Source organism: Paroedura picta, chromosome 7 (genome assembly GCF_049243985.1).
Source record: "Paroedura picta isolate Pp20150507F chromosome 7, Ppicta_v3.0, whole genome shotgun sequence".
In the NCBI taxonomy this organism is placed as follows: domain Eukaryota; kingdom Metazoa; phylum Chordata; class Lepidosauria; order Squamata; family Gekkonidae; genus Paroedura; species Paroedura picta.
In genome coordinates, this window is record NC_135375.1 from 49,042,080 (window position 1) to 49,055,874 (window position 13,795).

The 13,795-nt window shown below is 41.4% G+C and overlaps 1 protein-coding gene across 8 annotated transcripts in view; it reads right to left on the reverse strand.

The window, feature by feature from the left end:
- FBXL17 (F-box and leucine rich repeat protein 17) overlaps window positions 1–13,795 on the reverse strand; it is a 192,093-nt gene that overhangs the window by 114,249 nt on the left and 64,049 nt on the right. For 7 of the 8 annotated variants that reach the window (XR_013233131.1, XM_077347746.1, XM_077347740.1 and 4 more), the window contains one exon: window positions 13,142–13,272. Coding sequence is in view for 7 of the 8 variants with exons in the window: in XM_077347746.1 (XP_077203861.1) it covers window positions 13,142–13,272 (131 nt within the window). In the remaining variant the exon portion in view is untranslated. Of the gene's footprint in view, window positions 1–4; window positions 1,104–13,141; window positions 13,273–13,795 lie in introns of those variants that run through there. The other variant, XM_077347745.1, reaches the window with a different exon arrangement.

The window sequence follows — 13,795 nt, forward strand, 5'->3', positions numbered from 1 at the left end:
ACATTTTCATTTCATATTACCTTATACAACTGCAAAGAAAAACAGTGAAACTGGATAGATCACAATTCAAAAAAGCCACATAAAGCCAATAACAAAGAACAACAACCCTGATTAGGAAACTTTTTTGAAGGGGAATGATGTTACTTTGCACTGAACCCGATAGAAGATATTAAGCACAGGAACTAACTTTTTAAAAAGCAGCTTGAGGCAGAGAGAAGTCTTAGAGTTGAAGAAATGTCAATATAAAGAAAATTATACTTTAAAGTATCTGTTAGACAGAACACTGAAATAGACATCTAAGATTTTTTTTAAAAAGACCTATAACATACATACATGCATAAATTAATATTATTTTTTCATCTGATTATTTTTTAAGTTGCTTATTTTAAGAGCCATTGTTTTACATTGCACAATATTCTGGGATATAACTAATTTGCTTTAATAACGGTTATAATGATTGTACTGCCTCCTACTAAGTATATTTGTTTATCTGTGTCATTTTCTATTGAACATAAGAGCATAGTCACTACACACTGTTTATCTGTAGTGCAGTGGTCCCCAACCCCAGGTCCGGGGACCGGTCCCGGTCTGTGGATCAGTTGGTACCGGGCCTCGGCTCCTCCTCATCCTCCTCTCTGGCTGCTGCCTTGGGGGCTGCCCTGCCACTCTGCCACTGGCACACCTTTGGTGCTCTCCAGCAGCTGTCATGGCTAGGGCTCCCCCTTGGCATGGCATTGCGCAGCTGCTGCTAGCAGTGCCCCTCAGTGGGTGGCGCAAAGTCAGGAGCATTGGTGAGAAAGCAAGTGGAGCAGGGGCTCAGGTGGCAGCGATGTCCCTCTGTAAAAGGCTACCCCCCCGGGCCTCAGTAAAATTGTCAAGCGTTGACCGGTGCCCAGTAATAAAAAGGTTGAGACCACTGCTGTAGTGAATCTCAGCAACTCCAGAAAACCCTGTCTTTACAGTGAAAGCTACTTATCAATGGGTGTCACATGGCATGGTAATCCCAGGTGTCCTATTCCGTTGTGCCACATCTGTTGCAGAAAATTTGATAATGAAGCAATGGTTCCATCTGGGTGATGTCACTTCCTAGTGACATGTCGCTTCTGGGGAGCGGGGCAGAGAGGTGTGGTAAGCTGACAGCAATTCTAACTGATAGCACTTCTACTTCCAATTGTGTGCTAATATATTCGAATACATTTACCAGGTACACCAGCCAACATCCAGCTAACATTAGCATGCCATTCCTAAATTGCAAACAGGTAGCTTTGTAATGATATGTAAGAATGGTTTGACTCACATAAGGTGTATTTGACTGCAATGGTGCACACATAAGAAGCACTTTGTGTAGCCTGCATCATAACTGCTTTGGGCCTTAGCATTCAAGAATGACATTTCAAATTAAAACGAATCTGATAATCTTAGCTATAGTCGGATTTATATATGCTAGTCCAAGACATAATTGTTTCAGCCCTAATCTATACATTATTTCTGCAAAAAAAACACCCTATTCTTAGTTCACCATCACATATGGAATATTCCAGGTACAATGTTGCTAGATATTTATTCATTTCATTTATATATCACCCCTTACTATGATGTCTCAGAGCAGTGTACATATGTACACTATAAATTTCAAAGTTAAGAAGATTCACAAAAAGGGTAAAACAGCGATAGGGTAAATAAGCACTGAAGTAATTTAGTACTCATTATACAGTACCTCACACAACTTCTTCCCAGGCTATGCCAGCTTCCAACAAATACTAATCCCTCATTTTTATGGAGAAGCACATTCTACATGTGCACACACATATACAAAATAATTTACATTTCAGCTGAAAACCCATGTGCCAAGAGGGAGCCCAAGACAAATTTAAAATATGAGATATACACCCTTCAAAAATGCTGTTTGGAATGGAAATACTGACAGACCCTAAACAATATAGTCAGTGCAGTAAATCATTACAGCAATCATTACTTTTTAATTTCCCCCTCCACTTCATATCCAAGTTAGCTGCAATGTAAACCATAGGTACTAACTTTAAAACGTAAAAAAATTACAATAAAAATGGTTTCTTATTATCAGTAGCTGGGTAAACTACACTTTCTTCTTCTGAACTATTTAAGACAATAAAACCATAAATATTTTATCTATAATGGAGTGATACATAAAAACTGAAAAGGCTATAGATCAAGGCCTGAAGACTTCCATTTATAATGTACTGTCATTTTTCATACCTTGTAAGTACTGTCCTTCCTTAATTTCTCTATGAATTGTTATACAGACAATGACGTATAAGCACTGGCCCTATGCAAGCTTCCTCAGAAGTACATCCTGTCCACAAGAAGTTTATGAGATCACATTCTAAATCCACATCTAAACCAAGCCTGCTATTTTAATTACCAATCAAACCCAAGTAATTTCCACTCCAATTTAATATGTATATATCTATCTTTCAAAAATATTGTGTCACAATTCATAAAGCAGTAACGGCTGATGATAAATCCCCTGCACTAAATGACAAATCACAGGAGATATTTATCAAGCTGCTTATATGAAGATTGTCAGAATTAATCACCTTTCTCATATTTTCACTATTTAAGAAGCTTCATTTATCATACATTTTAAACAACTGGACAAAAGTGAATAATTTTGCTATTTTCCTCAATTTTCACATTTGACACAAAAGTGACATCACTAGCAGCAAATTTAAAACAAAAGAAAAAAACACCTCCTGTCACCATCACTACATTCACAGAGTGTTTCTCTGAGTGTGTGTGTGTGCAAAGCCCCAACTCTTTGCTAGCATTATTCTACAGCATATACATGGAAATAATTGGACATATGGAGACCTACATACAACCACATGTAGCTAGGACTAAATTTTTTGGGCTTACAAAGACATTTGGCTGTGGTGGGAATAACTTAATTTTTAATATATTTTTCAAATTTTCTAAACATTTATTAGGTGATATGACCATATATAGTCATGCTGACCCCCCCCCCCAAATGGCCAGTGATGGGCCTGGAAGGGGAGGAGCACATCTATGCTTCCCATCTATATTCTTAACAATCAAGCCACTTCTCGATTTCTCAAAGGTACTCAAAGCCTGAAGAATGTTTCGGGGGTTTCTCAGCGGTAAAAATTACGAGAAAGGCTACATTAGATCATCCATTACTGATACTATAGCAAATGCTCCAAAAATCTTCGCAGTTAATCTCGGTATTGTTACCAGAAATCACATCTGGTGACATGTGTACATTCAGCAGTAGGGGAAAAGCTTTGTGAGAGGTTAGTAACATAGCGAAAATTGATTGTTTGCCTATGTCTTTGAGGTAACTGCACCCTTAAGAACTTGAGGTGGACAACAGGTATATAGTAAAAATAGTAACAATCTTTATTAGAAGGAAAATAATCATATATATATATAGCGCACTAGCAATCAGGTGGATAGGGAAAAAGAGTGGAAAAGAGGCTTCAGTATAATTACCTTTCCTATAAAGTGTATGGTTAGAGATCAGCGGCATAAACCAGTGTGAGGGGAGGTTCCAATGGGTCCCGAGTTGGAAAGCACTCGATTGGAAAGCACTCGCGGTGACTGTATGTCACTGTTTATCTATGCTTTGGGGGAGGGGGTTACATGATGTGGCCCATGTGAGCACGTGATACAATTTTCCATGGAGCAGGATGTTGGGCAATGCCCTGGCCAGGTCTGGAGATGGCCATTGATGGGCTTAGACAAGGGTGTTAATGGGTCTAAGAAAAGGGAACTATTATGTCTTAATAGGTCTAGCTGCTGGGCTTGGGGGAAGAGATGTTCCCTGGCAGTGGGGCCAAGCATGAGTCATATGCAAGTCAAAGAGGTTTACCTAGGAGCCCCTGGACAAGTGGAGCCAGGCCACTGAATCAGCAATACAATGGGGAGATAGGAGGAGAGCAATATTCGAGTCCTATAATACCTGGCATCTTGTGGTGCAGAGTGGTAAGGCAGCCGTCTGAAAGCTTTGCCCATGAGGCTGGGAGTTCAATCCCAGCAGCCGGCTCAAGGTTGACTCAGCCTTCCATCCTTCCGAGGTCGGTAAAATGAGTACCCAGCTTGCTGGGGGGTAAACGGTCATGACTGGGGAAGGCACTGGCAAACCACCCCGTATTGAGTCTGCCATGAAAACGCTAGAGGGCGTCACCCCAAGGGTCAGACATGACTCAGTGCTTGCACAGGGGATACCTTTACCTTTACCTTTATAATACCTGGGTCAGGCAGAGGCTGCCATTCTGAACCTGTGGCTGAGAGCAAGCTGTTTAAGATGGAGTCTCATCTGGCTTGGCAGACTTTAAAAATGTCTTGGCTTTGGCTCAAGCCTAGATTATTAAGGGGTGCCACTTGGTGTTGAAGACAGTATGCTAGTCAGTGAGACAAGAGTCCTGCCATACTTATACAATGGATAAATTCTTACATGAATTTCCACTTAATTTTGACTCTAATCTCATTGTTATGTGTAAATACACTAAACTTGATATAGAAAAGCAAATAAATAATATTTGTATTACAGTGAGTGTATGCTCCCTACTCACATCAATCAAATTTACAAACATGTTACATTGTCTCCAGATGTGAAGCAACAAACTGTTTTTGCCATTTTATTTACAAAAATGATGCTTATGCTGTACACATATCTAGAAGAGCTGAAGCACCTGCTGAGGCATTCAGCATAGTTCAGGCAGCCCTAATAGACTATTTAAAAATAAACTACATTAAAATCTTTTTCATGGCTCAACATCTGTGAAACATGTTTGTTCATACTGATGAAAAACTAGTTTTCTTCACCCATTAACAGTAATTCAAAGCTATCTGGCATGAACATGCTTCAGCATTAGGTAAAAATAAATGAATTTTCACTACCCTAATTTGCCTTGAAGTCACAGATGTTTTATAACAAAACAGCTTTTAATAAAATATGAAGTATCATCAAGGGCTCTTATCAAAATTACTGCAAAGACTCACAGATACAAATATACATGCTGCAGTTAATAATTTTTCAAAAAGTGTAAACAGAATACAACGGAGTGCTGTGTTGCAACAATACGCAACATGTTCTATGAATGATTTGTTGCAAAGCAGAAATTGAAAAGTCTACTTAACTATTATTCACTGATATTAACTATAATTCACTGATAAACTCAGATTCAAAGGTGACTCCAGATAAAACACGCTTGCACTTTTCTGTAACTGTCGTTTATTGAGGATCTTCTGTGCAGGCACACATGGGGACTGTGTGCGGCCTGCCACAGAAAGGTTTTTGAGCAAAGGCCACTGGAGGGTGCTGCATGCCAGAGTTGGGAGTGAGCTGTTCCTGCCCTAACAGTCATATTCTCCAGTGTTCTAGTTCCCTTCCCCTTCGTTTCTCTCATACTGCTGAAACCCAAACAACTTAGCATGCAGAGAGGCATAGGAGAGGATATGTGTGCCAGCACAGAAGATCCTCAAGGAGCAATAATTACAGGTAAGTGTGATAGCCCAAGGCCTGGTCTGGGCATTCTGGGATCATTTGCCTAGCGTTCAGTACCCAAACAGAGTGACCACTAGACTGGAAAGCCTTTTAATAATTTTATTTAACTGCAGCAGAACAAAATGACACGGGGGGTTGTCCCCCCAAAAAGTTTGTGTGTCAAACAAAGGATTACATGAGACTTTATAATATTCCATTGAAGGCAGGGGAAGATGATGCTTTTCAGGTCAAACTGATAACTTGGGGTCTCCACCCCCTTGCACATCCCACAGGGCCACCCATTGCCATTATGCTAAGTCACCGGAAAAAGGTTACAAAAGGTAATTTCCCATTCTTTCTCAATCCTCTGGTAACATAAACAATGTCTCTGGCCTTGAGAATAGAACATATCAGCCTTGGTAACATTCCAAAATACAATCAAGAACAAGAATAAGTTTTCTGGGCTTTCTTTTACAAAACAGTTTGGTACACTAAGCTTTTCTTTACCAAACAATAATTTTAAAAAATATTATTTCAAGTTCCTATACATCAAGTACAACTTTGTCATCACCTTTGGTCTCCCATGCAGTCCTACATGGGGATTTCAACAAGTTACTTGTCAGGAGGTGGATGGTGCCTCTCTACTTGATCAGCAACTGCTTTGCCAACTTGTTTGTCTCTCCTGGCTTGAAGTTCAACACATAATACTGAATAAACATATTAGCTGAAGATCACACTGTGACTCTACAGATCTCCAATACAGGAACTCCATTCAAAAAAGCAGCAGAAGTGATTGTTTTGGTGGCATGAATATGCATCCCCAAAGGGCAAAATAACTTGTCCTCTGTATAGTATGGTCTAATAGCTGATACAATTCATCTAGATCAGGGGTAGTCAAACTGCGGCCCTCCAGATGTCCGTGGACTACAATTCCCAGGAGCCCCTGCCAGCAAATGCTGGCAGGGGCTCCTGGGAATTGTAGTCCACGGACATCTGGAGGGCCGCAGTTTGACTACCCCTGATCTAGATAGAGTCTGAAGAGAAGTACTTTTACGCCTATTGGAGCTTCTGTAGCATACAAAGTCATTATTTCTTTTCAAACAATACACCACTTCTTACATCTCAGGTATGTAAGGTTTTTTTCCTGTAGCTTGTGAGGGGACAATTACTGGTGGTATAATCTCTTGTGAGAGACAGAAGTAGGGGTATGCAAAATATGGTATTTATGGGTTTAGGTATATTGAACCTGAAAAATACGTGTATTTTCTGTTATTCCTGAATCCCACTGGTATATTTGGATTTGGTAAATATTCAGGAATACCATTTTTTCCAGTTGCATTATACCCTATACCAGGGGTAGTCAAACTGCGGCCCTCCAGATGTCCATGGACTACAATTCCCAGGAGCCCTTGCCAGCATTCGCCAGCGAATGCTGGCAAGGGCTCCTGGGAATTGTAGTCCATGGACATCTGGAGGGCCGCAGTTTGACTACCCCTGCCCTATACGGTATGCTATTACAATCAGTGATCCCCATAGGGTATAATGGAGAATCAATCCAGGGATATCTAGGGCTCGGGGGGGGGGGGGGGAAGGAGGAGGAGGGAGAGGAGGAGGAGGAGGAGGAGGAGGAGAAGGAGAAGAGCAGGAGCAGGAGCTGGTTCTTATATGCCACTTTTCCCTAATCTGGTATGCCAGATTAGAAGTCTGCACTCCTAACCACTACACCAAACTGGCTCTCAGATCAGATCAGTCTATACACAGAACCTGGCAGCAGAGCCGTTCATGTCAAATCTGATGCTTTCCCAGTCAAGGCTTTTGACAAAGCCATCTTAGACTGGGGTTCAGATTCCTGCAGAGCTTTCTGACGCAGACTGCAAGTCCGATCTCCTGGCTTTCTGTCCCGGATTGCAAGTTCGATTTCTGCCTGGAGACAGTAAGTCAAATCTTGTCTAGCTTTGGAGGTGAACTTCTGGCAGATTTTGCAAGTAGGAACAGAATGCTCCTCATCCAGACAGAACAGAGACCATGTTCAGCGGCCTGAGGTATCCTTGCACCACATTTAGTGCACTCTTTGAATGAGGCTTTCTGAGCCCTAACACTGAGAAAAAAGGAATTTCCTTACCACAACAATCTAAGAAGGTGAGGCATGAACTAGAAGTAGAAGAGTTGGTTCTTATATGTGGCTTTTCTCTATCCAAAGGAGGCTCAAAGAGGCTTACAGTTGCCTTCCTTTTCCTCTCCCCACAACAAACACCCTGTGAGATGGATGAGGCTGAGAGAGCCCTGATATTATTGCTCGGTCAGCACAGCTTTATCAGTGCCGTGGTGAGTCCAAGGTCACCCAGCTGGCTGCACGTGGGTGAGTGCAGAATCGAACCCAGCATGCCAGATTAGACGTCCGCACTCCTAACCACTGCACAAAAAACTACCCCCCCACACACCGGGCCTCAGTAAAATTGTCAAGTGTTGAGTGGTCCCCGGTGATAAAAAGGTTGGGGACCACTGCTCTAGAGCAGGGGTAGTCAACCTGTGGTCCTCTAGATTAGCGATCCCCAACCTGTGGGCTGTGGACCGCATGTGGTCCGACTAATTGGAGGTGGGCCCCGAAAGACGCCTTCTCCCCCCCCCCGGCCCTTTACTTCATCCCCTCCCCCAGCACTTTACAACACACTTCATTGTTGTGGCATGTCTGTATCTTATTTTGAAGGGATATTTAAACATTACCATAGTGATCAGAGAGCGCTAGGGCAGTGGTTGAGAGTAGAGGAGTAAACTACCCCCCACCGGGCCTCAGTAAAAGGCGTTGAGTGGTCCCCGGTGTTGATTGGTCCCTGGTGATAAAAAGGTTGGGGACCACTGTTCTAGATGTCCATGGACTACAATTCCCATGAGCCCCTGCCAGCTACCCCTACTCTAGAGGCTACCCCTACTCTAGAGGCTACCCCTACTCTAGAGGCTTAACTAGGGAAGAACCCCTCCAGAGCAAGCCTGCTCATGCGCAGTCTGGATGTGTGAACTGCATAGAAGACTGATGATGAACTCAATATATTTGGATGCCCTGCCAGGAGATCTGGAATGCATCCCGTCATGGAGCATGGTTTCTCCCAATCATGGAGCAGAACTTGTTGGCCTTGGTTACAAACAGTCAACCTACAGATATCCCTAGAAGGAGAATATATAATCTAGGTAGATGCCCTTGATGGACCAGTTGCAACTGAAAGCGTTTGGTAGGAGAATACTGAGACCTTGAAGGACTAAATTACAATGTTCCCTCTGGTATGGCTGCCAGGGCTGGCAAGGGTTGTTGTCTGAACTGAAAAGAGTTTGACTGCAAAATACCCAACAGACGTCAGTCTTCCCATTCTTCTTGATCTGTAATAGTGTGTCATTGACCTTTTAATGAAAATAAGGTCATGCTCTCGAAGGGCAGATCCTGCACTCTTTGTGTAGCCTCTACAGGAAGATCTTATCCTTGGGCCTGTGGCAAGTCATGACCACCTCTATTTCTGAGGCTTGGACCATGTGTAATATTTGTTCACTGAGGTCTTCTGTGGGGGATGCTAGAGCCAGGTCCCCCATCCATTCATCCAGGCTTGGATCTGAGGAGCCTTTGGAACTAATGTTGGAACCAGGCACTCATTCTTTGCTCTCCACTACATCACAGATGGGAATAGGAGAGAGGTATCTTTTTAACACTGTCGCTGGAGCTGAATGAGCTGAGAGTGTTGAACTCAAGTCATATCTGGTCTAATCCAGGGGGCATAATAGTCTGCTAGATATGCCATGGCACAGAAGCTGAGCCAAGGAACTGGTGGTCTGATTTTGGGTACAAGAAAGCATGGAACTGAAGTGGTTGGTTCTGGTTTGAGCTTACCTTCTGAAAACAATAGGGATGGTAAATCAGGTCTGGTTGAAGGAGTCATCAGAGGGACCAGCACATCTTCCACTTCAGAAGTTGGTTCTGGCATTTGGGTTAATGTATGGTATATCAGATCCAACTTGTGTCTTTCTATGCAGCGTCCTCTGGTGTGTCTTTAACTTTGCAGAAGGCCTGCTCATGTGCAGTCCTTGTGTTGAAACTGCTGCTTGGGGGTGGGGGTGTATCTGCATATGGCCATAGAAATGAGGAAATTGGATCTGAACCCGTGATAGGGCACTGTTCAGAAGTTCCCTGTATACATCACTTTCAGAAAAATACAGTACTTATGAATGGGAGAGAAAGGAAGGAGTCCTAGGGGAGATGAGCTCCTCCTCCTAAACTATCAGAGCTGCATGGTGTTATCTGTTGTTAGTCTCAGAATTGAACGTTTATATTTATATCTTTAGACTTGGCCAACTAATGTGGAAGTTCTGAGGAACATCGAGCCAGTGAGTGGAACCAGTGCCAGTTCAGGCCTGACATTGGAATTGACAGAACCAAAGGAACAGAAGGTGGCCTCAATGGCTAGTCAGTCAGAATGGAAGATTTTATCACTAAGACCTGAGAACACTCTGCCTGGACAAATTACTTAGCTGCCAAGTAGTAAGAGCTAGACAATTTCAAATTACAATCAGTACAGGCTTTTGGGTTAATTGTTGACAATGCTTGCAAGCTGCCACATTGTGCCTCTCGACCAGACATTTGCTCTTCATGACATGGTAGCAAAGAATGAACTAACGGAAGGAGAACACCTTCCTACAGAGTACATTATCATTTGGTGAAAACAAATAGTCCCTGACACATTCTGAAGGAGAGGGACTGTGCTTAAGATTAAAAATAGTCTGGGAAAAAACTGTAAAAACCTTCCCATTGGCTAGCCTGTATATGTGCAATACCATGGGACTGGACAGAAGAACAAAGATGAAAAGGTATGTGCATGGAAAAAAATTGAAGATTTTGAATTGAGTCACAGTGAACACATGTATAGCCATATCATGAGATTCATTCTAAACTGTATGGACATGTCTGTGAGCTATCATCTCAAGAATTGTTTTAGGGGGGAAATAATAGTAAAAAAAGATTCCACGTAAAAAAACTGAACAAAACCAGTGTAATTGAAACAGTGGATCATTAGTTTTTATATACACCTCATAACATGGCCATAGAATGTATCCAGACTGTCTCAACAAATCTGAAATTGGGCAGCACAGGTTCAGAGGACACATGAAACTCAGACCCATTAAATTATTGTATTGCACAGAGTCCTACTTATGAAGCAGGACAAATATCCTTAGCAAGCTATTTTTTTCACAGTGAATTTTTAAAAAAAGAACTCAGATATACCATATAGGAGTTAAGTAGGTATACAAAAATAAGGTAATTATAAAAGTGTGTTATGGACATTTGTAATATAATATCTGATGATACTGTCATCTTGTTTAGCTATTTATAGTCAGCCACTTTGATTACTCTTCTACTGCTTACCTACACTTTATAATATGATTGAAATTAACACAAACAAGAATGCAGAGACAGCATTAATTTGTTAAGCTTATACTATTACTTTTCAGAGGGTATATTTTAACCATTTGTAGAGCAAGAAAGTAACATAATATGAACTGGAAAGCTTGCTACAGTGAATTAGATTTATACCATCATAATTAAAATAGTATTTCTTGTAGCTAATCGACAATTTTAAAAAATCCAATGAAAAAAGATTTGGCTTGATTTACAGAACTGTTATGAAAAAAGAACCTGTTACAAAAAGTGTAAGTTTCATTGTTAAGAATAAAAAGAAGTCTGTCCTTAAAATTCTTTTTTTTCAGTCTATGGTTTATCCCTACAAATGTTATAAAAATTTCAAAAAGTGAACTACGAAAATTATTACTACAGGAAAAGCATATCAATCTAGTTTCATTAAAGCTTTGTGTTGACCAAACAATCAGGATCATTTTAGAATTCAATCTATCAAATCATCATTAATATATTTTAATTATATTAAAGGATGCTTTAGGATGCTTTGGGCTGAACCTGTGTTGAGCAGGGGGTTGGACTAGATGGCCTGTGTTCCCCCTTCCAACTCTATGATTCGAATTATTCAGCCATCAGTGTGTTGTAGGATCATGCATATTAAATAAATACTTAGGATATGGACTTTTAACATAGTGTACCATGAGACTAGAGCCTCTTGTGGCGCAGAGTGGTAAGGCAGCCATCTGAGAGCTTTGCCCATAAGGCTGGGAGTTCAATCCCAGCAGCCGGCTCAAGGTTGACTCAGCCTTCCATCCTTCCGAGGTCGGTAAAATGAGTACCCAGCTTGCTGGGGGGGTAAACGGTAATGACTGGGGAAGGCACTGGCAAACCACCCCGTATTGAGTCTGCCATGAAAACGCTAGAGGGCGTCACCCCAAGGGTCAGACATGACTCGGTGTTTGCACAGGGGATACCTTTACCTTTACCTTTTTACCATGAGACTGACTATACTAGCAGACTCTTAGCTTTTTAGAAACACTGGTTCAGGCTTCAGACCTAGGAGAAATAATAGAAGCTTCTCTGAGAACTTGAGGTCATGCTGACTGCCGTTTTAGAGAAGAGATATAAGAGATGGGGGTCTAATGCTAATGTCAGCGAAGTCATGGATCCCAGTGGTTTCAAAGTCAAGAGAGCCAGGAAGGAGTTTTGTCTGCAGATTCCATCTCACTAGGGAAAAACACTTGAATGGGGGAAAGTGGTTTGCTTAACTGGGCCTATCTACAGTTGAAGACCCCTTCTTGAACAAACACCTCATTGTGGTGTGAGGGTTTGTGTGTGTCAGCAAAGCTGGTTGCAATACTGTAAGGCAGTGGTCCCCAACCTTTTTCAGGCTGGGGACCAAGGCGGGGAGAGGGAGGCGCGGGCACCGGCATGCTGGCGCCCGCAAACCAGGAGGCGCGCCTTCCTACCCCCCCCCCCCCCGGCAGCATGGTTATATATGATTGGTACCTACACCTTGAAAATATTCCACTTCAAATATGCTAGCAACAATGTTTACATCCTCCACTTTCCCCCAAATATATGTTTCCAGAAATAACCATTTTTATCAAATATATGTCTTTATAAAGAACCATTATGCTCTGATTCCTTTATTAATTAAAAAAGAAGAAAAACAGCTGTTTTTTTATCCATTGCTTTTCACTTCCCAACGAGGTCACAAAGCACCTTTCCCTTCTCCCCACAACAAACAACCTGTGAGATAAGTGGGGCTGAGAGAATTCAAACAGAACTGCTCTGTAAGAACAGATCTAAGAGAACTATCATTAGCCCAAAGTCACACAGCTAGCTGTTTGTGGAGGAGTGAGGGATCAAATCCAGTTCTCCAAATTATAGTCCACTACTCTTTAACCACCACACCATGCTAGCTTTCAAGACAGTAAACAAGGTAAAAGTAATGCTCATATAACAAACAGAAAAGATACATATAACTTGCCATTTCATCAAACTGAAAGTCTTAAAGTGTATGGATATGGTTTATTCCCCCTCCCTCCCTTCAAACAGTTCTTCCAGTAAAAACACATGTGAGTGTTCATATGCTTTTGGTTCAATCACTTGAACCAAAAAGTAGTCAGTGTAGAAAGCCTCATTAATCAAAAATTCACTTTCCGAACTGTTCATTTCTCCTAAACTCCTGAAATCATTAGTAACTGATAATATAATAGCTTGATCTTGATTTTCCATACTTTTAAAATAATAAAAATTACCTGTCATTAATAATCCAGTTCAGACAGAGATTGAGGGATGAAAGGTTTTTGCATCTTTTTACTATTTCCATCACTGTTTCATTATCCAGTTCTGTGATATGCCGTAGATCCAAGCTTGAAAGATTTCTTAGCTATTAAGATAAATATAACACTAAGCATTAAACAACTTTTTATATATAAACACCTATATATATATATTACTCACAATTTTGATCTGCTCAAACTCTTCTTTTTCCTGAAAGTTAATATTTTAAACTAGCTTTTTAATAAAAGAATAGCTAAAACAATTCTTCACATTTTATTTTCCTGTTTTATCTCTGCTAAAAAGGCCTTAATTTGTCATGAAAAAGATAGAATCATAGAGTTGGAAGAGGCCATATAATCCATTTAGTCCAACCTCCTGCTCAATGCAGGATCAATCTAAAGCAGGGGTAGTCAAACTGTAGCCCTCCAGATATCCATGGACTACAATTCCCATGAGCTCCTGCCAGTGAACGCTGGGGGGGGGTGTAGTTTTACTACCCCTGGTCTAAAGCATCCAGGATATCTATCCAGCTGCTGCTTGAAGACTGTCAAGGAAGAGGAGCTCACCACCTCCTTATGCATTATGGACTGCTGAACTACTCTCGCCTCTCGCCGCTTCAGCACGCCCAC